Source organism: Orycteropus afer, unplaced genomic scaffold (assembly GCF_000298275.1).
Source record: "Orycteropus afer afer isolate SDZICR_OR568_19922 unplaced genomic scaffold, OryAfe1.0 scaffold00002, whole genome shotgun sequence".
Classification (NCBI taxonomy): domain Eukaryota; kingdom Metazoa; phylum Chordata; class Mammalia; order Tubulidentata; family Orycteropodidae; genus Orycteropus; species Orycteropus afer.
The window spans coordinates 18,081,158-18,106,875 of record NW_006921589.1 but is presented as its reverse complement, the minus strand read 5'-3'; the positions used below and the strand labels follow the sequence as shown (position 1 = coordinate 18,106,875).

Genomic DNA, 25,718 nt, shown 5'->3' with positions numbered 1-25,718 from the left:
GCCTTGGCGGATGATGAATCCAAGATTGAAAGGTAAAACGGCAAATTGTTGGCTCACAGGCTGTGAAGGCAACAGTCTCAAGATCAGCAGGCAATATGACAGGCCACTGGTTCGGTTCCAAGAACCACATGATGATGAGCTAGGTGCAGAATCCAGATCTGGCAGAAAGCCGGAGAATTTTCCTAGAACATCCATATATATTGGAAGCAGCCCATACCCCTGAGAAAACTCTCTTTCAAGTGCTTGGCTGCTCATACCATAGCTCATCATGGAAGTGATTATATTACATCAGATCTCATCATGGGCCATGGGTATGACTACATCGCAACTGCTTAAACCACTTGGAATCATGGTCCAAACAAGTTGACACACAACCTTAACTCTCACAATGCCCTCTTCTAAATTGAGCTTAGATTTCTGGCAGTTCTCTGTCAATGCACTGCTGTCTTCAACCTTAAATAATAGTAAATCAAGGGATGTATTTTCCTAAATGTGGCTTATTGTGTCATTAAGCTAAAAATCTGACTGTGATCTTTGCTATTGGTATACGTTAATGATACACTCCAATTCATGATTTCTCTCTACTTCTCTTCCCTCCCTTCTCTTAAAATTTCATTTAAACTTCATATGTACAAAATCTGCTGGTGGTTGTGTTTTTTTTTTTTTAATTTTTTTTCTCAGACACACAATGTATTGCGGTGTTTGTTTCCTGAGTTAGTGTGGCATTACTCTACTCAGTTCCACTGAACATCAGGACTCAAGTGCCTCACTTGACTTTCTTTCCACTTTGTCTCTTGCTGAACTTAACCAGAAACAAGTGCTGTTGACTGAATCTAACCAGAAACCAGAGAACATGGGAATCTACTGATGAAGCCAACAAAAATTAGCTTTATGTAGGAGAAAAGCAGAGCAAAGCAGCTGGAAAATTAAGGGAATATTCCACAGATTAAAATTTAAGAATTAATGTCTTAAATTACCAGAATAGGTAATTAAATTTAATATAATTACTTTAATTCTAATTTGTTTGTATGACTATCATCATTGATAGAAAGCATTTTCTCCTCCTCCCTCTTGCATAATGACTGTCCATGGTTATATTTTATTCCTTTAGTTCTTTACTGCTGTATATTATTAATACCACAAAATCGTCCCCTATATTATTGACTTGGGAGCTCTGGTAGCATAGTGGCTAAAGCACTTGACTGCTAACCAGCAGGCTGGCGGTTCAAACCCATCAGCCACTCCTCGGAAGGAAGGTTGGGCAATCCTACTTCCATAGTGATACTGCCTCGGAAACCCACGGAGGGGTCGCTATGAGTCGGGGCTGACTCGACGGCACATAACAACATTATTGACTTGAAATTTTTCCATTTGATTTCCATTTAGTAGTTTGGTAACAATGAGCCCAGCATTGGTAAACATTTATATGGTATTTCCATGGCTTTGGACTAGCATTCATCTCTGAACCCAAAATGCCACTGTGATCCACCACAGTAGAGGTTTATGGAGATCAAGATATACATGGAGATTTGACCCACATTCACCTTATAGTTATGGTGGGAATAAATATATTTAGCAATGGGAAGGCTCCTTACATTGGTTCCCTGGGTCGAAAACAAGGCTGTCCAATAGAAATATAATGTAAGCCACATATGTAATTTCAAATTCTCTAGTAACAAGGTTAAAATAAATTTAGTAATATATTTAAGTAAAAATATTATAATTCAATATGTGCACTAAGCATATTTTAAGTGTTTTATAGCCATATGTAGATAGTAACAACCATGTTAAAGAGCACAGCCCTAGACTATCACCTCCCCCAAGATAGTAAATTAAAAACTTGTAAATCTCTGGGTAAATTACAGAAATAAGTGATACCATAAAAAAAAAAAAAAAATGGATATAACATATGTGCTTCCCACACATACTCATTTTAACTAGTTGTCTGGCTAAATTGCCATTCCTTGCACTTTTTACCAAGGAGGTACAAAGCCTGGTGGCCTCTCTGGATTTTGAAGCAACAGGTATTACATTTGAGCATGCAGCTCTGAAGCAATGCTAGGTACCCGACAAGTCTGCCAGTGTTAAGAGGGGCCTGGGGCAAGAAAAGGCTCTGCACCCTGCTCCTGCTATGATATAGGCTGCCCTATCACTTTGGCCCTAAGATCCAGTAGGTGCAATGATTTTTGAAATGTGTGTGTAATACAACATCCCTGTCAACAGAGGTATTAAAGCACAGGTCCCTAATAGTTTTTGAGGACAGATATGCTTCTCCCACCAATAGCTATTCTCCATTTAAAAATCTGCCCCTGACTTGCTATTGGACTTTGGCTAAGACTGAGTACCAAGACATGGGACTCCAAATGACTATGTGCCCCAAACTACCCAATGTGAACTAGGTATTATCTTAGTCATATCATCATATCATATCCAAAAACAAGATTGCACAGTAGCATTTCATTGCTAAATGAAACTGGGACCAAGCAGGTTTAGGAAGGCCAAGTATACTGCATAAGTAAGTAGCTCAGATGTTCCTGATACCTGCTCCTACTGCTTCACAATCTTTCAACCCACTCATATGGCCTTATGGGGAATTCTCAATGATCAATTAATGGAGGATGAAAACATGTAGACCTGGTATGTAAATGGATCACATGGGTATAGGTATTAGCTATGACCATTATAGCCCAGCTTAAGGTGATTGGCCCAGAAATACTGTGGTGAAAGGATATTACTCTAGCTGTGGAACTTCAGATAGTATATTTATTTGATTGTACACTTTGCATGGAGAGAGATAGCTCAGGCAATGACACATAGCATGACCATATGATCAGGGAGTTAGAAGAAAAAGCCTGGAAGACTGGTGACAAGAAGTTGTGAGGGAGTTATATGGATGCATCTCTCACAAGGAGTACAAAGTGTGACAATACAGTATCCCATGTAATTTTCCTCTATGTAAATTTCACCCACCTGGAGCAAGCTCTTAGTAATCTGGACCAGGTGAGGTACCTTATGGATGTCAGACAGATTCTTTACCCTGCTGCTTGCTCAATGGGTCCATGTACAAAGTGACTATGGGAACAGACATGGTAACTGTGTATCAACAACATGTACTCCTTCCTCTCTATGCTGATTTAACTACCATATTACTGAGGTCCCAATTTTCTAGTGCTGAGACCCTGAACTGGCACTATTCCCCAGAGGGATCAACCAAGTAACTGATAGCAAGTAGGTTATATTAGACTGTGGCTAACAAGAAATAGACAGTAATCTATCCTCATTAAAATAGATACATATTTAGGATATGGCTTTGTCTTCCCTGCCTTCAGTGCTTTTGCCAACTCCACCATGCATGGTTTTAACAGAACGCCTTACCAATTATCATGATATTTCATGCAATATCACTTTCACTTGGCAGCTTATTTTGTAGCAAAGAAGTACAGCAATGGGCTCAAACTCACAAAATTCACTGGTCATACCCATGCTCCATCATCCAGAATCCAGCTTGCTAAATGGAGTGGTGAAATTAGGTGATTAATGTATGGTTGCCAACTTGGGAAATTGCAGGTGTATCCTACGAGCTCTGGTAGCATAGTCCCTAAGGCATTAGACGACTAACCAGAAGGCTGGTGGTTCAAACCAACCACCCACTCTCCAGAAGGAAGATTGGGCAATCTACTTCTGTAGTGATACCACCTCGGAAACCCAAGGAGGGGTCGCTGTGAATCAGAACTGACTTGACGGCAGTGAGTTTTTGGTTTATAGAATATGGTATGTGCTTAAAGCCATCTCCTCCATAGCCAGAAAGCACAGTGAGAACAAAGAGGTGAAAGTGGGAGTGGATGCTGTAATATATTAAATAACCTATTTAAAGAATTTAGTGCCTAAGCCATTTGACTGCTAACCAGAAAGCTAATGGTTTAAACCCACAAGCCACTCCTTGGAAGGAAGATTGCTCAATCTACTTCCATAGAGATACTGCCTCAGAAACCCAAGGAGGGGTCGCTATGAGTAGAAATGACTTGATGGCAGTGAGGTTTTTTTTTTTTTCCCTGTAACTTTAGAACTGGTGGTTTTAGAGACCTCACTTGCAAAGAAAGAATGTTTCCACTAAGGATCAGAGCCCTGGTACTATAGTATTGGAAATGAGACTATCTCCTGGCTATTTTGGGCTCCTCCATCTGCTGAACTAACCGAAAGAGAAGTGGGTGCTGGTGATGGTATTTGATGTAGATTACCAAGATGATTTGGGGTTGCTGCTATACAATGATGGCAAGAACAGTGTTTAGAACACAGAGGATTCACTGGGAACATCTTAAAGCAAACTTGTCTGATAATCTGGGTCACTGAATAACCACAGTGACCCCTGAAAGATAAGACCACCTAAGACTTAGAACTCTCAGGGACTGAATTTGGATTACTCATCAGTTAAAGAACCTTGTCCAGCTCAGATTCTGAAAGCGAATACGAATAAGGGGAAGATGGAATTGGCAGTGGAAGAAGAAAGCTATAATGATCAACTTCGACTTCTTTTTTTTTTTTGTTTTAACCAACTAGAGAACATGGACTTTAGCAGTTATGCTTTACGTTAACTGTTTCTTTTTTCCCCCACTGGTGGTTGCTAATATTTTAGATTCCAGGTGACAAAGTAGATGGTGCCAGATATTCTGTCTCTGCTTGTCCAGATCCATTTTTCTCTTTGCTGCTAAGACGGTGACCTTTATGGATTTCATTAAAGACTCTTTTTCTGATTTCTGGTTCGTTTCAGCCATTGGGAGACCTAGCAGGATACTGGAACACGGAAAGAGTGAAATCAGATACGCTAGGTTGATAGTGGCTACACTGCTCTATATCGGAAGTACAGAATTCCTGTATGGCAGCCTCTCCTACAGCCATAGCTCTCTTTCTCAGAGTTCCAGGGACTGCTCTCTGCCTTTCCTCATCAAGCTGAGGACAGGTAAGGATCCACAGTGCTGCTATTTACGAATAGCCTCACTATCCCCTTTTGGTTTCCCTCAATACTGTCACACCCTTGTAAATAGTCATTCCATTAAGCTCTCTTTAATTACCCAGTTTGAGTATGCCATCTGTTCGTATCTCTGCAGAAATCATGACTTTGTATGCTGCTGTTTTTACGTGCTGTCGAGTCAAACCCTACTCACAGCGACCCCTCCCTGGGTTGCCGAGGCAGTATCACTACGGAAATAGATTGCCCAACCTTCCTCCTGAGGCACAGTGGCCACTTTAAAATTTTCACAGTTGTTGTTGTTATGTGCCGTCGAGTCGGCCCCAACTCATAGCGACCCCTCCTTGGGTTTCCGAGGCAGTATCACTACGGAAGTAGGATTGCCCAACCTTCCTTCCGAGGAGTGGCTGGTGGGTTTGAACCGCCAGCCTTCTGGTTAGCAGTCAAGTGCTTTAGCCACTATGCTACCAGAGCTCCTAATTTTCATAGTATAAATTTAAAATAAAATACAAAATGTATTTACAAGATGTAAATAAGTGAAATAATTTGAGAAAGGAAGGAAAGTAAAATGTTAAACATATTTTGTTTAATCAATAATACATATTATTGTTGTTGGTATTAATTTCATTTTTTTTGTAATTGTCCCAAATTTAAGAGTTGTGGTTTAAAATAGTTTTACATATTTCACGTTATGATAAAAGACTAAGTATAGCCTTGAGGGTTAACAAGAAAAAGTAACGAAATATAATGTAAGCATCACCTCGCCATCCATAAGACTTTCTAATACAACTTGTCAATGTAGATGAAAATATCACTTCCATTATAGCTGCATATTAAAATTAAATTTTAAAATGTCATTATGGATGGGAGGAGCATATAAAACTGGCTTGAGAGTGTTCTACATTAATTTTTCGCCTTTAACTTCTTGGCTATGGCACTTCATGCTGAAAAAGTCAAATGGGATTCATTCAGATTTCCTCATCATTGTTTCTTTTGTGCACTATATTCCAGTGCTTTTTTTTTTTTAAAATCAATCTTATTCTAGATATTTTAATGATGATGTATAAAGCAGAAGAAAGCTTTAGATCACATTGAATGACTACAGCTCAGAAGCTAAAGAAACAAAAAAAGAGTTAAAATGGAGTATATAGCTTCTCATAAGCATTGCATTTTCAAGTTTATAAACAGGAATTTTAAATTTCTATAAGATCCTAGCCTGGACTCTTCGTGAATCAAAAATATAGCTTTCATTTCCTATGTGGTAACTATAGCATGGAACTATGATATTTCACTTTATATTCAATTATCATGGTGTTATGGATTGAATTGCATGCCCCAAAACTATGTGGTGTAAACCCTAACCTCTATGCCTGTAGTTATAATTATGATTTGGGAATGGGTTGCCTTTGTTATGCAAATGAGGCAGGATTAGCATTGGGTGTGTCTTGAGTCAATCTCCTTAGAAACATAAAAGAGACTGATTAAACAAACAAGTGAGTGACAGAGATGGAAAAAGAGAGATGCCAAGCCACATGAAGACTGCTCAGGAGCAGACTCTCAGAAGAGACAAGGACCTTCCTCTAGAGCTGGCAGAGAAAGAGTGCCTTCTCCTAGAGCTGGCTACCTGAATTTGGACTTCTACCTCCTAAACTGTGAGAAAATAAATGTGTTTGTTAAAGCGCTCCACTTGTATTTCTGTCATAACACTAGATAACTATGACTCCTGCAGTAACCAAAATTATTGCATTAATAATTACGATAAAACAGAAAGAAAATTCTAGAAATTTTATGTATCAGTTGTTTTTCTTATCCCAATGATTCTAAATAAGAGACTTTAATACTGCTTTGTGTCAAGTCAATAGGACTGAAAATTAAAGTCCATATGTGTCTTGTAAGACTTCCAAAAAAACCAAACTCACTGCTGTCGAGTTGTTTTGACTCATAGTGACCCCTCCTTGGGTTTCCAAGGTGGTATCTCTATGGAAGTAGATTGGTCAATCTTCCTTTCAAGGAGTGGCTGCTGGGTTTGAACTTTCATCCTTCTGATTAGCAGTCAAATGCCTTAGGCAATGTGCCACCAGAGCTCCCTTGTAGGACTTACCAGTTTTTTAATGTAATGAGCTAGTTTTTAGTTTTCTTCTCAGCATTTGTAAAGCTTACCAGAGTGGGTCCTGAGGTGTCCTGTGAGGGCGTCCCTTCTTCTACAAGCATAGCTGCAGAAAGGACATTTGAACGGCTTCTCTCCAGAGTGTAACTTTATGTGCCTGAGAAGGTTGCCCTTCTGAGTAAAAGAAGCTCCACACTGGTTACAGTGGAAGGGACGTTCACCTGTGGGAAAGGAAAGAAGAGAGAAAGATGAAGTTGACCACATACGTACAAGTGTCTAATTTGTCGTACAAAGTTAATGAGAACAAGTTCTCTGTGCTAGTAGAATGTAGCAGATTGCAGTTCCCTCATATGTCTTCAAAGTGTCTATCTTCCTAGAATTTAACTTGCTAATACCAAAGTCTCAAGCTCTAAAAGTCAAAGAGGCTGTTTCCCATCTTCATGTGAATTTGACAGGATTCCTGTCACCGATTCAACAGAGTAACAATCAATCATTTACCCTTGGTTATACAACTAGATGTCATTACTTTACTGACTACTGATTGCTTTACATTCATGATTTCAATTCTCCCAGTAATATTAGTACCTCAGTTCTATGAATTTCAATTTACAAATGAAAAAATTAAAGTTCAAAGTACCAATTTATGTGACTAAATTCACAGACCTAATAAGTATTCAAACTGAGTATTGACATCCAGTCAGTTTGACTACAAATCTTGATCTCTTCATTTTACCAGGTTACCTTGAAAAATTATAGAAATTTTGAGCTGGAAGGGACCTTAAAGATCTTTAACTCCAACTCCATAGTTTTGTTGATAAGGAAAGGGGGCCAAAGAGGTTAAGTGAACAAACAAGATCACAAAGCTTATTACCATAAGATTCCAAATATAGCCCAGATCTCTTGATTCTCCTGGTCACTAAGACTGAAACTTTCAGCAAATTTTCCTGATATATCAGGGAAAATTCGAAGAAAATTATTCAACCAGACATTTTGTATATACTCTTTTCCTTATGAAAAATATTTGTTTGATAGGAATCTTTTCTCCTTTTTCTCTATTACTAATATTGCTACAAAATTATTCAAGCCTACATTATCGTATTAGTGTGTTGTCAACAACTGGCTGTCATCAGTATCATCAGACATAAAGGCATATAAGTAATGAAGGAATAAAATTGGTAAGTAGGGTCAAATGGATAACAATAAACCATGGAGATAATGCTACTATTTTAAGATTGTCTATCTTTAAAAATAAACATAAAATAAGTTATACATTAACATAAATAAATATTATAAATGCAAGATATTAAAGCTCATAGTTTTGAATAAAATTAAAAACACTTCCCTTTTGGTTAAACTTGACCATTCCTCTAACTGAAGGCAGAGTGATTATAATTTTAACAGGTGTCAAAAATTTTATTCTGAATGGGTCATATTTCACATAACTTTAACTGAAACAGACATAGTAACATGAACACTGAAACCCCAATATATTTTTTCCATTTGATATAAATGCAAAGTTTAATGATTTTTTTTTATTAATGAAAGCCAGGTGGCATAAAGAAGATAAAGTGTCATCATTTTTTGGCAGCAAGCCACAGCAAATTCTACCATCCAGCTTTGTTACAAAACCGAGAGATGGGAAAACAGATAGACTGAGTATATCTCAAATTTTGTAGGACTTTCTAATTTTTTAACTTAGTGAGGTTCCTCCCAAAATTGTATAATTTGTATATATGTGTGAGGCTTGTGGGGCTTTTTCTTAAGAAAGCTGGTGATCTTACAAGCTAAGTCTATACACAAAGTCCTATACTGATAGATTAGATTGAAAATAAATAAATAAATAAATAAATGGTCTCCCATGTTAAAGTTATTTTACATTTTATTTTATTTAACTTTTTGCTTCATTTGGTAAAACTGATTTTTTTTTTTTAGCAGTAAATGCATCTTAAAAGAGAAAACCTTAATATCCTGCATATGAAGTCTCACAAAATAATCAAAGTTTATTAAAATATGTAAATTTAATATATCTTTTTCATCATAAATACATATGGACACATATATAATTAACATATAAAATCTGATTTTTTAAAAAATAAAGTAATATCTACAACTTTCAAAAATCAGAATTATTGACTCCTTACCCTACCACGGTATTAGCAATGAAGAGAAGAAAACATAATAAGACTAACCTTTAAAAATATGTTTAAATTCAAAAGATGGACAATCACCAAAAACCATCAATTGATTTTTTTACTAGACTAAGGATGGGGTAGGAGTCCCTGGGTGGTGTGAATGGTTAAGATCCTGACTACTCCCCAGAGGTGCCTCAGAAGACAGGCTTGGCTACCTGCTTCTGAAAAGTCACAGCCCTGAAAACTTGATGGCGTTTTATGTTCCACACATGGGCTGCCAGAGCAGGAAATGACACTGTGGCAACCAACAACAACAATGCTGTGGGGACTGAGTTCTTACATTTGTAAAATGCTCCAGATATCTTCACTTTTAAAAAAATAAAAGAAATGTTTCTGAATTTAACTGATTATCCTCAAAGAGGGTGGGAGAAATGAGAAGAGGTCTAGGTGTGTGTGGAAATGTTTCCAGGCTGCTGAATGGCTGAGTCTTACTGGGGAAGCATTTGCTAACTGCATTCTCATGCCCGTGGGAAGTAAAGAAAGAGGCATGATGAAAGCACCAGTCACAGCCCTGCTCCGATAAGGGAAAGGGGACACTGAAAACAACAATGCACTTTGATTTCAAATTGATTTAAGAATAAGACTTGATCGATGCTTTTACTTTTGGATACAAATTCAACGACTGGCCTCATTTTGGGTTGAAATCTGCATAACTACCCTTAATATCTTCATTATATAAAAGTAATAATTAACATTTCAAAAATTATCTATTGAATTTGGTGTTCCCAACTAAATTTAGGTGGAATTACATGAAACCCTCAATAGCACTATTGCTGGAGACCAGGATGAAAAAAGAGGTGGTTAACTTCTGAGGCTTTTTTTGTAAGTATATATAGCTATATTTTAAGAACTAACCAATCCCAATCCAGGAATAATATCCATATCTGCTTAAGAACAAATAAAAAACAAATGCATTCATGAATTTTTTTTTTTTTTTTTTTAATTTAAACATCTCTGCAAAATGTCAGCCATCCTTTAAGCAATGGTTACTTCCTGGCCTGCATTCAAGAGATATATGTAAGGTTATCTGCTTATTAAGTTCAAGGTTCAGTTAACTGCCTAATCATCTGTTTAACTTCAAATAACACATCTCAATTATTTCTTTTTAATCATTTTTTTTTTCCTTTAAACTGAAAGGATTGAATCAACTGGTTCTTTTGGACTCTCTTTAGGCTTTGTCTGAAAAAACTATTAATCATGTTCTTCCTATGTAAATCTAAACAAATTTCAAGGAAATGTCACACATTTTTTAAATACATTATTGACATTACAGAGTAATCCAACTTAATCCTCAAGTAAGTTATTGTTTCTATGCTAGTTTTACTCTCCTGTGGATGGTTACCAACCTTGAATCCAGGAGAATAAACAAGATATGGCTACCTACCAACCTTTATTACTATTCTCAATATACTTGTTCTTCTTCTTCTTTCTAACCCCATTTTCTGATGTACTCAAGGACCATCTATTATATTTACTATGGAGTATATTAAATTTCTGTGCATTACATAGTTCCACAGGAGAGTCCCTGGATGATGCAAATGTGCCTGGGCTGCCCAACAGAAGGCTGGCACTTCCTGTCTGCCCGAGGTGCCTGGGAACAAGGGTCTGGTGACCTGCTTCCAAAAAGTGAGCCCACGGAAAGCCCGGGAGCACAGTTCTGCTCTAACACACGTGGGGCTTTGACAAATTGCAAGAAACTTGATGACTGCTGGTTATGTACTTTCATAAACACACATTTTTAGATCTGTGCTTAAATATTCAATTAAAATGCAAATACACATGCGTCAATTTTCTTTGCTGAATCAAAGACAGGATGTGCCTGTGTTGGATTGAGCAACCACCTACAAATATGAAAAATTCCAAAAAGGTGTAGAAAAAGCCTTGGAGTAAGAAAATGGCTCCACAAAGCTGCAATTATAAAACATGATACGAAAAATGTAGTTACGATGATGGGAGAATTCAAGCCTAAAGATGGGGCTATGTATGGATAGTCTATAAAGTTCTCTATGTTTGCGCATGAGTGGGTTTACTCCCCTATTTGTTTTCTTGTCCTAATATTCCCAGTGAAGAGTGCCTGGAGTATCCGAGGAGAATATTACCTGATTACCTACTAAAGTAGCAATACCAAGAAATAACTCCAAATAGGAATAAGACACTGGAATTGGCACTTTAGTAGAGTATGAAAGAGAAAGAAGTGAATTAGATCTGATACTCCATGATGTTGTGATGAATTGGATAGTTGGATACAATTTTTCACTGTAATTTACATTAGATATTCTATGAGCTAAAACACACACTAAAAAATAAGTTTCCTAAAGGCATTATAATGAGTAAGAGTGTTATTAAAACTATCAATTAAAGTGTCTGTTAAATAGCTATTAAAGTTGGTATAAACTCACTGCCATTGAGTCGACTGACTCATAGCGACCCATTTTGGGTTTGTGAGGCAGTAAATCTTTATGGAAGTAGACTGCCCAGTCTTCCTTCTGCAGGGTGGCTGGTGGGTTTGAACCGCTAACCTTCTGGTTAGCAGTCAAATGCCTTAGGCACTACACCACCAGAGCTCCTTAAAGTTGGTATGGGGGGGCATCAAGTCTATAATGAAGACATTATCTCATGGTATTGAGGAGAAAACATCATGTGATAAACTTCTGACTGCATTTTTTCTCAATCTAGTTTAAAGAAACACAACTAGACCTACTTTCAAATAGTACTAAAACAGAGTTGAAAACATCACCACACATTCAGATATATAAACTGAGTTGTTATAAACACATATTAAAACAGGCCATTAAAAGCACCATTTCCACAATTTCAAAATCATTATTCACTAATAAAAATCCTCCAAATCTGAGGAAAGTGTAATAATTTTTACAATATTCCCATAAATATTTATTATCAATAATGAAACTGTCCATAGTGTTCCAAGACTATTTTAAATGGCTAGTCCATTCTCCTTCTCTTTAGTAGTTAAGTAAAACTCATATTTATAGGACTGGGAGAAATCTTTATAAATATTTAGAAGCCTTTTCTATGTCTATAATAAAATCATTTTCAGAATGAAAATAAACTCTACCACCACAGTATTAAGTATATTGTTAGTAGATAGTGGGTACAAATACTATGTACAAAAAGATAGTAGAGCAGACATTTAATTATAACTATGTTTATAAAGTAATAATCCTCATATGAAATTTACTACAGAAAGACTGAAATATGGATTGATCTAAATTTTCAAGAGAAAGTACTCTGGCTATTTGAATTTTCTTAACTCAGAACATAAAAAGTTTATATATATTAAAAAAAAAAAAAAAAAAAAAAACTTCCAAAAAATATTTTAGTATATGTTTCAGCCTTAATATTAATACTAGATCCAATTAAACTGAGAAGTCATTAGACATTCTGCTCAGTTTTTATTAGGTGATAGAATTTACACATATGAGTGAATGCTACCTTCCTCAGTACAGTCATTCTTAGAGAAAGACCATACCAAAACTTATCAGAACTCTTAGAACTAAAAGAATGAGAATTTTCTATTTAATGATCACACAAGAAAAGCAGACTCATTACTTTATACTTTTTCCCTTTTCTTTTCTTATCAAATATAATACAAACAAGCTTGATCTTTCAATTTGTCTTAGACAACATTTTTAAAAATTAAAGGAAAAAAAATCCCTAGTTAATATAAGTATTTTAAAGCCATGATGTTATTTACAAAAGAAATTCAAAGTAAAACAAAAATCAAAACTGTAATAGACTGTGTGATTGGTGTAAATGTGATAACATTGATTTTAATGTCTAACTTCTTACTGATTTTAATATGTAATTTAAAAATATCAGCCTTAGTTCATAAACATACCTCTTAGCAAAATGTTTGTATACTCATAAACTAAGCTTAGTAAATTTGGACGAATCCAGCCTAGGCATCAGGAAAACTGGCTCTAGGCCCAACAATGTCCTTACCTACCTAAGCTATAATGGACTAATCATTTGACTCTTTGGAGTCTCAGTTTCTTCATGTGTAAAATGAGAGGTTTGGACTAAAAAGACTTCAATGCATCTTTCACCATTCATTGCCAAGCACTTCCTTATTAATTATTTTAATGTAAATATTATATATCAATTCTTATTGTGATTTTTCTCTCATTCAAACAATATTACATCTTAAAACTCTGAGAGTATTATTAATATTTTGCTATATGATACTACTTTGCTGTATAGCTAAACTTATCATTTCCTTTGTATCAATTTGCATATGAACTTGAAGCTTATGTTTGACTCATTATTCTTTCTCTCTTACCAGGATCTCATTTCTGTTGCTTTTTTTTTAAATTTTTAAATTTTAGCAAAAGACTTGAAGAGATTTAAATAAAGTCTTCTCCTCATTTGGTTTCATGAAGGACTTTCCATTACTCAATGGTCTAAAAGTGTATATTAAGTTAATCTTTTTTTTTTTTTTTTCTCCTCCACCTCCTATTGCATGATTAAGGAGCTCTGGTGGCACAGTGGGTAAGGCATTTGGCTGCTAACCAGAAGGTTGTCGGTTCAAACCCACCAGCTGCTCCACAGGAAGATGATGAGGCAATCTACTTCTGTAAAGATTTACACCCTTGGAAACTCAGTGGGGGTCACTGTGAATAGGAACCGAATCAATGGCAGTGGGCCTAGTTTTTTGTTATTCCACGATTACACATTACTACCTATACTACTGCCATGCCATGTCATATTCCACTCCACATTTCTCTTTGCAGGAGTTAGAATTTTAAAAATTACAGGAAGCTGGTAACAACTCTGAACTAGACAAAGTTGCTGCCCACTACAGAGAACTGTGGTAGACAAAGATTGATTGGAAATTGTATTCCAAGGAGTTAACTAGATGAAGGGAAAATGATTCACCCCTATATAAATGCATGAGTACCATTTTATAGTATCAAGTCTTAGCTAGCAAACTATATTACATGCCCATGGGTATGGTAAAATATGTATAGAAATACAAAAAGATTAAGTTACACAATGAAATTCTCCTATACCTTTTGCACCCTTATCATATTATTGCTATATTAAGAACTGTGGAAACTGAATCCCAAACTTCTTTTCTGATATGCTATTCAGATCTGAAGGCTGGAAGTCAAGACCCAGGCTACTCTCTGCTTTTCACCAATCCAACACTAGCAGAATTCTGAAAAGGCAGTTTCACCATTGCCACCCCTGAATGAAAAGGAAAGAGAATAGATGTCAGGTAATATCAACATCAGATGTCACAGGCAGTCATCAGGTTATTCTTTCAGCTGCTTACCAGTATGACTCCTTTTATGTACCATAAGCACATTGGGCCCAATGCAAACCATGCCACAGACGTCACATTTCAGTTTACCATTCGGAAGCCGGATTCCTCCCTCGCCTTGAAGCTCCTGGACTTTCCTGTTGTCAGCCACCTCGCTGCTCTCAATTAGGGGTTCTTCTAGGCTGCTACCCTCATCATGGCCCCTGATATCGTCTTCGCGGCTCAGGGGTTTCCTGTCACACTCTTCATCACTCTGCATTTCTAGCTTTACTGAATTTGCTGTAATTTAAAAATAAGAGAACAAGAAATTATAAAACTGTGTTCTATGTTCTAATCTACATCTATTTTCCATGTAGTGCCCTTCTACTAATATAGGTGGGAATGACATACTCAGTAATTACCAAATGTAATATTAATGCATACCGTGATATGTAACTTTTTAATGAGGCATTGGCATGAAAGTGACGATGTCTCAGGAAAGCTCTAAGTAAAGAGAATGACTCTTTATTTCTGCACAGAGTTATTTCTTTAACTGTTTACTTTCTAAGCAAGTCTGTAAATAACTCTGGTACTCGCTCTTTAGTCTGGCAATAAGGCAACTGAAATGAGTTAGGTTTATGGAAAAGACAAGATTAGATTCTGCTGCACCCACTAAACCATGCCTCCTTGTAACTTAACAATCATTATATATTCTTTATAGTCTCTGTTTCACATCAGATTACTTGTGTAAACCTGCTTTTTGAGCAGAGCAAGAAAACAACTCGGAATCTTAATCCAAAAAATGTTTGAGATACATGAAGGCACACTGTCAAGGCCAATGTCCTAAACTCAGACTGAACACATACATTCAGCTAACAGCTGTAGGACAGGGTATATAGATCTCACATGCCCTTAAGTCATTTTGCTTTTTATTTCCTATGTGAAGAAGCTAGTCTGTAGAACATAGTAGCCTGCAAATCAAAGTACTCCATTTCTAATCTATGCACACCAAGAAGCAGTGAATGACAGGAATGGCATAGCGTGCATGCACACACTTGTGACTGTTAAGAAATTTAATGCCTTCTGTTTGCTGTTTTTGGATCATCCCACAGAAAAGTTGGAATTTTCTTAGCACAGCCCTCATTCTGGATTGCTGACAGAGTCTTTCCACAAAGCAGAAGCAAGCTTTAAATGAATACCAATTTTTTTTTTTTTCTTAACCCAGTTGATCTTGAACATTTCTTAAGAAATCCTATCAAAGTTACTGAGCAACACATAAATTACGTGGTACTGCTTGGCTTGAATAGAGGAAATATTTTCACAAAAAAGGACGTAAGTTCTTTTCTTTGCAATTATTCTCTTAAAGAAACCACACATTCTGTGATTTTTCATTAGTACTTATCACTACCAGGAGGGCTGTCAAAACGGCTCCTCTCCTGCTCCTCCTCTCTCCTGGAGCCCCGCCCATAACTGCAAGAGTGGTGCAATGAGGACACCACTGCATCCAGTAAGGAAGCCTTGGCTCAAGTAGTGGCTTTGACTTTTATTGGCAATATAATCTTGTGCTGATTATTTAACCTCTAAATCTTATGTCATTCACTAGTTAATCGGAGATGAATTGAAACTAGTAAATAAAGTTGGAGCATCACAATGTAGCTATGAAGCATAAGGATGTAATCAGACCATCCAGAATGAATACTAGACATTACACTACAAGCACAGTCACCTGCAGAAAGTTACTTAAACTCTATCTTCTATAAAATGGGAATAAAAATAGTATGATAATGGCACCCACTTCATAGCATTTAATGTGAGCATTGAATGAACAAATGTAGAAAATATGCTTAGAACAGTAGCTGGAACATATTAAACTCTCTGACAGGGAGTGCAACTATTTTCCTCTGGACAATGCCATTCCATAAGGTTTTTGTGATGCTCAACGAACTTGTATGTAAACTACTCTGAGTTTTAAAGAGGTATATGTTCATTTGTTTGTGCTTTTACTACATCGAGTTTTACCCTACTTACAAATTAGTACTGCCAGGGTGGTTCAGGAGCTCTGGTGGCATAGTGCCTAAGGCATTTGACTGCTAACCAGAAGGCTGGAGGTTCAAACCCACCAGCCACTCCTCGGAAGGAAGATGGGGCAATCTACTTCCATAGTGATACTGCCTCGGAAACCCAAGGAGGGGTCGCTATGAGTCGGGTCCGACTCAATGGCACATAACAACAACAACAACAGGGTGGTTCAGAGGTTAGGCACTCAGCTACTAACCAAAAGATTGGAGGTTCAAACCTACTCTAGCCGCTCCACAGGAGAAAGACGAGGCAGTCTGCTTCTATAAAGATTACAGCCTTGGAAAACATGTGGGGCAGTTCTACCCTGACCTACAGGGTCACTATGAGTCAGAATTGACTCATCATCAATGGGTAATAGGGCTGCTTTAATGGTTTTTGAAAAAAGTAGGGACAATGTTGTATCCATCATGATATCCCCAGCAAGCTCAAGACATTTGCGGTCTAGAAGTGTTTCAATAGTAGTCATTGAAATGTTTTACTAAATAAAGAATTTCCTATCTCTAAATTTGGTTTTCCATGTTCAAAGAAGCCATGTACACAGTAAAGAATAAAGTCAAATATAAAGATAAAAAAATGGAAATTAAGTCCTTTCTACTCCACACTCACTCTCCCTCAGTCCACATCTCAAAAGCAACCATTATTATCAGCTTCCAATTCAGAAGTGTGTGTGTGTGTGTGTGTGTGTGTGTGCGCACAGCCTTCCCTATTATACAAATGAGAATGTACAATTACCTGAGCTCAACTTGCTTTCTTCATTTAGTAGAATCTATTTCATAGTTCCCATACTAGTATACAGAAACCCATATCTGTCTTTTTAATACTTGCATAGAGATATACTTTATAAATGCACTATAATTTATTCATACAGATTCTATTGTCAGAAATTTAAGGTTTTTCTTGTTCGTTGCTATTATTGACATTATTGTATTATGCCACAAAGAACTGTCAATCTGATAGGTAAAAACTGGCATTTCACTATAGCATTCAACTTGCATTTCTAAAATTATAAGTGAAGTTGTACACCTTTTCCTATGATTAAATATTTTATATATTTTCCCCCCTAGAAATTGCCTATCAAAGTTCTTTTACCATTTTTCTACTAGGATGCCAATCTTACTGATTTTAAATGTGCTTTTTTATGCATTAAGGACATTTGTCCTCTGTGTATAACGTTTTATAAATATTTTGGTTTATCTTTTTACTCAGGGTATTTTATTTTTACATAAATAGTAACTTTACTCATTGAATTTTTTTTATCTTTTCAGTTATAGCTTTTAGATTTTGTACTTAGCTTCAACAAGTTTTCCACACTCTAAGAAATTCTTCTATAATATTTTTTCTAGTATAGAAGATTTTTCTAATCAATGCAAAACAGTTTCTCAATATTAGTTACCCTATGTCATCTCATATTTCACTCATATCTTCATTTGAAAGAAAAAAGTAAGAAGAAAGGAAATATGAAAATAATTTCCTTGTGACCTTATACCAATCAGTGTGTAAACTGTCCCACACATTTAAGTGATTTTCTAAAAACTAGAAGCTTTGCAGCAATGCCAACGTTCATTTCCCTGAACTAGTCCATGTCTGATAAGCCACATTTAATAAGCCTAAAGTCTACCAGGATTTTATTTCAGGAACTGAAGAAATCTATGCCTAAAAGAGTAGTTTTTCAATCTAAAGCTGAGTCCTTTTAAATTTCAAAATATGGCAGCATTATGAAGAGTATGACTTGATGTTTCACTATTAAATTTTTTATTTCCCTAGTGAGAACATTATAATGTTGTTGTTGTTGTTATGTGCCATTGAGTTGGACCCAATTGATAGCAACCCCTCCTTGGGTTTCCAAGGCAGTATCACTATGGAAGTAGATTGCCCAATCTTCCTTCCAAGGAGTGGCTGGTGGGTTTGAACCACTAGCCTTCTGGTCAGTAGTCAAATGTCTTAGGCACTACACCATGAGAACTCCCAGAACACTATAATAGGGGTATCAAAGCAGAATATCAAACATGAATGAAATGACACTTCAAAAATTAGTGGATATTACGAGTATAGTTAGAACACTATCCACAGAAGGATACGCTTGCAATGTTTAAAAAAGCACACCTTCAGCAGACAGAAATATATATGAAATAGTAAAGACAAAACAATCTTTTCTTTAGCAATATTATATTCTAAGGAATTATATGTCTATCACGTACAAGTGTGCACATACTATTGCTGGACTGATAATGTAAATCAATATAATCCAACACATTTTTGCATGCACATATTAAAAATTAAATTCCCTCTATAAATGCAGAGTTAAATTAATTTTTAATTCATGTCACTGAAATTAGGTTGAAATTATAAACATAAAAAACAATTAATTAAACAATGTATTCTTTGAATTTTACTAGCTCAGTATAAAGTTTACCCTACTCAAATAATATAAAAGAAAATTTTCCATAGTTAATTTTCACTCTTTAATATGAGTCTAATTAATGCAGAACACTTAATATTTTAAATTAATAACATTGTTTGGTAAACGTAAGTAAATTTTAAATTACATTATAATTTTATTTATTAATAATAGTTTTATTATAATTATTTATATCATTAATACATGAAGCTATTATAACTATTAATCAATGTACAGTAATATTCACAGTACTTTAGTTTCCACATCTTTAAAATTAGACTTTTTTTTTATTATATGAAATTTGTAACAGTTTGGTAACAGAAAGACTTGCTCCGAAATAAAATTTTTCTATTAAAATCTCAATACTAAGACTCATCAGTTGTTTCCTTGATATGAAATGCAGGATATAAAATTTAGGTAGATCTGAGAATTTAGAAATATTACTATATCATGACAGGCAATAGTAGTTAAATAGAAACAATATTATGTCAGTACAAATTATTAGCAGTGAAAAACAAAACAAAACTCACTGCCACTGAGTCATTTCCAACTAACAACAACCCCCACTGGATTTCTAACATTGTAAATGTTCATGGAAGTGGACTGTCTCATTTTTTTTCTGCAGAGCGGCTGGTGGGTTCAAACCAGTGACCTTTTGGTTAGCAGCCAAATTCCTTAACTACCACCAGAGCTCCTTTAGCAATGAAATGTTGTTGTTGTTATTATTTGCCATCGAGTTCACGGACTCATAATGACCCCCTCCTTGGGTTTCCGAGGCAGTACCACTAGATTGTCCAATCAATTGATCAATTTGTTCTTTGTTTTTCAATAATGCGAGGAGCCCTGGGGGCAAAAAGGTTAAGTTCGTGACTGCTAACCAAAGGTTAGGAGTTAGAACTCACCAGGAGTTCATGGAAGAATGACTCGGCAATCTGGTCATGTGAAGAGCACAGCTTAGAAAATTACACGGGGCAGTTCCACTGTCACATAGAGGCACTATGAGTCAAAATCAACTCAACAGCACCTAAGGGCAACAACTAAGTAATGCAAGTACAGTACAGAACTGTTCGAATATTGTCAATAAACAAAACAAAGATGTTTAATGCAAAACTTTTTTGTTTTCTTAACTTAAAGGTGATTATATGGTTAACATTTTAAAAGAAACAAAAGTCAAATTTTAAAGCATTAGTGACCAAAAAAAGTTATTTTACTCATGTTGTTGTTGTTATGTGCCATCGAGTCAGACCTGACTCATAGCGACCCCTCTTTGGGTTGTCGAGGCAGTATCACTATGGAAGTAGATTGCCCAACCTTCCTTCCAAGGAGTGGCTGGTGGGTTAAGAAATAATTGGTGATAAAGATGTTTTCTGTACCCAAGGAACATGTGATGGCACTTATGTGTAGAATTTATATTTATAACTAATTGTTTTGTTGATTTTTTTCAGTAGACTCTAAAGTTGGTCACATGAAAATGATAGTAATAATAGGAAAACCCTTATGATCAATTTTACATAGACAAATCTTTGACTATATGTCAGACTAAAATGTTCCACATACATATTTTACAAAAATTTTCCTCATAATGTAAGCATGCTTATGAAATCAAGATTTTTCCCATCTTTTTTTCCTTTATTCTTTCAAAACATTGATCATGAATATTGGAATATAAGCCTATATCAGCTAGTAACATGCAATTTCATCATCTCTACCACAAAATGACCACACCAATGCCCGGAGAATAGCGACCTATACGGAGCTCTCATGTTATGTAACTTCAGGACATATCCTTTCGATTAGCAAAGTTTCTGTAGTAACTGCATTGAGCTCTGTAAACTCCAAAAAGGAAAAAAAAGACAAGACAAATCAGAACTTAAAGATGTAAGCTTTAAAACAAAATGGAAAAATAAAAATGTGCAATGGTGTTACAATAGTCATAAATCTCACTCATATACCTCCACCTAAAACAAAGGGAAAAACTGAATTCTTTTTAAAAAGCTTTGAACCAGCAAACAGTTACTAAGTACCTGTTGTCTGTCTAACACTTTGCTGAAAGATGATTGTAAATGTTTAAAACTAAAATGTGAAGAAATTATTAATTTAAATGTTTTTGCTGTTTTTATGTGCTCTCGAGTCGGCCTCAACTCATAGCGACCCCCTCCTTGGGTTTCCAAGGCGATATTACTATGGAAGTAGATTGCCCAACCTTGGAAATCCATATTATTAGCAAGTTCCTATGGACCCAGAAACACGTCCCGAAAAGAGTTCATGAGTATGTGTGCAGGACATTTTTTACTAATGTGTATCATTTTATTACATAACAAATTTATATAACTGAACTAAATGAAGAAAGGCTTTTCCTTGGAAATTGGCCATTTTAAATAACTAAACTAGTAAACTACTCAGTAACTTCACTAAGTCACCCACCTATCAAGGTTTTGCAATGTCTGGCAATTTATTTCCTCGAACAATATGTTTGGAAAAGATTATCTTTTAAATGCATGGTGAAATACAGTTAATTAATTTGAATCATTAAATTGAAGGAAAAATATTACCTTCATTATTAGAATTTGGTTTCACCTACAGTCTTACAATTTTTAAATGGCACAATTTGAAAGAGCTCTGGTGGTGTAGTGCCTAAGGCACTTGACTACTAACCAGAAGCCTGGCAGTTCAAACTCACCAGCCACTCCTCAGAAGGAAGGTTGGGCAATCTACTTCCATAAAGATACCACCTCAGAAACCCAAGAAGGGGTCACTAGGAGTTGGATCCAACTCCACGGCAGTGCGTTGCATTTCATTGTATTGCACATTTTGAAGGAAGCAAAGTAAATAGAACTGAAAAATAATGTTATTAAAGCATTTTTAAACATGTAAATTTAACATTCTGTACCTTAAAACTTTACTAGTAGTATGTCCTATTTCTACTAACCCACAAACTGATTATTCAAACTACGTAGCCAAGAATCTAATGCAGAGGGTTTACAATTTATTTATTACATTTTAAAGAATACTACATGCTTTTTCAGAGTCCAGTGGCATGGCAGTTAAAGCGTTTGGCTGATAACCAAAACAAGGTCAGTGGTTTTAGTCCACCAGTCCCAAAGTGGGAAAAAGATGAGGTGGTCTGCTTCCATTAAGCTTTCCAGCCTTAGAAAATCTATGGGGCAGTATTAATCTGTCCTATAGGGTCACTAAGAGTCAGAATTGACTTGATGGGGTATATGCTTTTCAGATTAATTATTATCTAATTAGTTATTTTTTTAGTTTACAAATAATATATTTAAAATTTAATGTTTCATTTTTAAAGGAAGTAACTGTCATGGAAGTTAAAGCAATATTAGTTTCAGTGCTGGAAAAAAGTAAACACCATTGTTTATTTATTAAATTTTGGGGAAAAAGTGTTTCAGGAGTGATGTGTAAGTGATTTTTAATAAGCTTGGTTCTCGTGGTGTGAGAATTCCAGAGGACACTTAAGGAGTGTTATAACATACAAATATCAATTTTCCCCAGTTTATGCCAGATACTTGAAATGGTGTTATATATGCTAATTGAATCAATATGTCTACCTAATAATCTGTTGAAGTTGCCTCTGCTCTCTCATTGAAACTTTGGAAACAGAAATACCAAACGTGATTAAATCTGTGTTAACAGCCCAGCAGCTGTTTAAATAATGTGTTAGAAAAACAAACTGCCTTCAAGACTGTGATGTAAAGCACAATTATTTACTAAAATCTTACCAGCAATCTAAACAATGAAAGTAAAATCATCACAACAAAAATCATTTTAAAGAATGTGCAGTCATTTTTTCAGTTCACAAAATTTCACAAAACAGAACACCTTTGTTTCTTTTAACTGTGGACAAATAAATAGGTTAAATCTTGCAAAACAGCTCCCTGAAGTATTCACTTTATAAATGGCTGAACAAGTCCAGACACTGGTGTCACTGAACTGGAGCAGAGCATCTGTGGGCAGCACTGTCAGGTTCTATATCCCATCACCTCAGTTTCTTTTCCTCCCCATTCTCTCTCTTTTCTAATACAGCAAGATTATGTATTTCTTGAACCCACTGGAATAACGGCAGGTCAAGACAACAGTGATTCTGTAGTTCTATTATTATCCCAATAATAGTGTACTAGAAAGTTGTGTTGCACCTGGAGGCATAAAACCAGGGGATTTACCTGCCTCTCTGTCACTTAACTATTGTAGGATCTTGGAAAGTCTGTGTACCCTGACTGAAACACCTGCATCATCCAAAATACGGGAAAAATGACACTGTCTGAGAAAACAGCAGGCTGGGTAAGATGTCTTGTGGACTTGGGGAGCTCTAAGATTTAGGATCCTTTTAATAACACCACTACCAGCAACAACTTGCATTATTATACTTCTTTACGTTTTTTAAAGTGCTCACATATCCTGCTTCACTTGATACTTAAAACTACTGTGAATTGTAGGTAGGGCAGACACAGATAAACAAAGAGACATGGCTCTTCAGTGACTTCTGCAAGGATATAAAATTAGTAAGTGTTAGCCTGATCTCAAATCAAGACCTTTTGCCTCCAGACCTAGCCATTTTTCTATGACATGATACTGGATCTCCAGTTAAATAAGTAACTGATACCGGTATTAGATTTAGGACATAAATCAATATGAGCAAACAATATGACCTCTCATCTGAAACAGTATCAACAGCTTTCCAACTGGATTCTTCTCTCCAACCTTCTGCCACACCTTGCTGACCCCCTTCCCCAGCTTTCTAAGTAGATCTCATTACTTTTCTAAATGTCTTCACTGACTGCCTGCAAATTAAGTGCAAAGGAATAGTGTGGTGTTTAAGGATCTCCACAACACAATCCTATCATATCTGATAATATGTTCTTCTAGGCCCTTAGTAACCCTTTCTAGTCTAACAATCATCACTCTTCCAGGAATTTATCCTATATATCTCTACTTACTTTTTGTCCTGGCTCCTATTCTTCATTTCTTGCATTTTTCCTGTATCTCTATCCAAATGATCACACTCTGCAAGGCTCACTTATCTGCTCCTTTTTTTCATATGTCCTGAACACACAGCTCTTATTTTATGAAACTTGTATAACACCTTACACTCTACTGAGTTCATTAACTCTATAGTACAAAGTCCTTGAAGAGAAACATGATGCTTTCATTCATAGCTGTAAAACCTCATCCTATCCTTGGTATTGATCTGCTGTGCCACAGATAATCAGAATGGTGCATATCTGGTCAGTGTTTAGTTCCCTCGTACATAAGGTCATCATGAACCTAAGGCCAGCTGAATGGTAGCTAGCAACAACATCTTTAGCACACTGGGCACTCAACGTATTTGCTGCATTGTTGCTGCTGGTTTAAGCTTCCTAAGTTACTTTTTAAGTTACTGAGACTCTGCACAAATTAACAATGGACACATTAATGTAACTATATGGAGTTAGGTTTTATATACAAAATACCATAATCAACAGGAAAGATTTCAGGAGCATTATATGTGGCAATGACTCTGTGAAGTGCAGGATGTTATCTTCATCTTACAGATGAGCAAAGTGAAGCTCAGAAGGGGTGAATTAACATGTCCAAAGTCACACAGATGTCTGAAGTCAGAGCTGAGATTAAAGAATAATAATTTTGAATCAAAAGGTACCATTTCGCATACTTTTTTATTTTTTACTGCTTACCTAATACAGGTATGGTAGTTTTCCAGTTTTAGGGAAAGAGATATTTGTCTGAGAGCCTGTTTAGAAGGATACCAGCTTGCACTGCCAGATATTTGAGCACAGATTTTATTTCCTATAAGAACAATCCACTTTGAACTGGTGTTTGGCAACCATCTGCTTAACATAACTGTGAGAGGCTTATGAAGCAAATTACATTGTAAAATTATGTCTTTAATAAGAGGAGGACAGAATTCTTAACTAAATTTCTGTAAAAAGCAAAATCATTACAGTGAAACCCAGCTGAGTGGGCATGTTCCCAAAGAGACCCACAACACTGAATTGCAGAGGTCACCAAGGACGCTTAAACCAGGTCAGAAGGCAGTGCTGCCAGCATGCTAAAGGGAAAGAGATAGGACAAGGAGCAGGGTTTCTATTACAGGAGTAGTGACAACAGAGGGAGGAGTCACATGACGTGCAACTCACTTCAGCAGCTTTAGTGAGTCTCTGGAGTGAAATGACAGGGAACCCAAAAGTTTCCCATTCCCTGGGTTCAAGTATTCTTGGTTGTCAAAATATAGGTCATTATACTAAGACCAAGGTGTCAGAGTTCTTTCCCTGATGTTCACCTGTAAATGCATCCCTATATGTCTGAGTTAAATAAATGAAGATAGTATTTGGACCTGAGATGTAGGACTAGACAGCTGAAAATGTATACTAAAAGAAGTACACTTAGTAGTAACAAAAAAGAAAAAAAAAATGTAGTGGTGGTTAAGGAAAACTGATATGGACAACCATATAACAACTTGGAACAGACTAGAGGCAGATATTTATTTCCTGCAATGTAGCAGTAACAGAAAGTATTTATCTTACAATGCTCATATCTGGTTTCCCACCTCAAATGAATAGGCACTTTAGGTAGGAATTTAGAGTGCATATATGAAAAGTTATACATTAAACAACAATTAAAAACAATATATGAGCATAGGTACTGAAACAAGGAGGGCTTGTGCTTACTCACTGATCTGCACTGAACACGTTCCCTTGTTA

General features: G+C 36.0%; 1 protein-coding gene across 1 annotated transcript in view; it reads right to left on the bottom strand.

Moving 5' to 3' along the window:
- IKZF2 (IKAROS family zinc finger 2) overlaps nt 1-25,718 on the bottom strand; it is a 188,564-nt gene that overhangs the window by 29,734 nt on the left and 133,112 nt on the right. Inside the window, exons 3-4 of the mRNA XM_007959970.2 lie at nt 14,562-14,828; nt 7,127-7,294 (exon numbers count right to left, since the gene is read on the bottom strand). Of these exons, the coding sequence (XP_007958161.2) occupies nt 7,127-7,294; nt 14,562-14,828 (435 nt within the window). The remainder of the gene's footprint in view (nt 1-7,126; nt 7,295-14,561; nt 14,829-25,718) is intronic.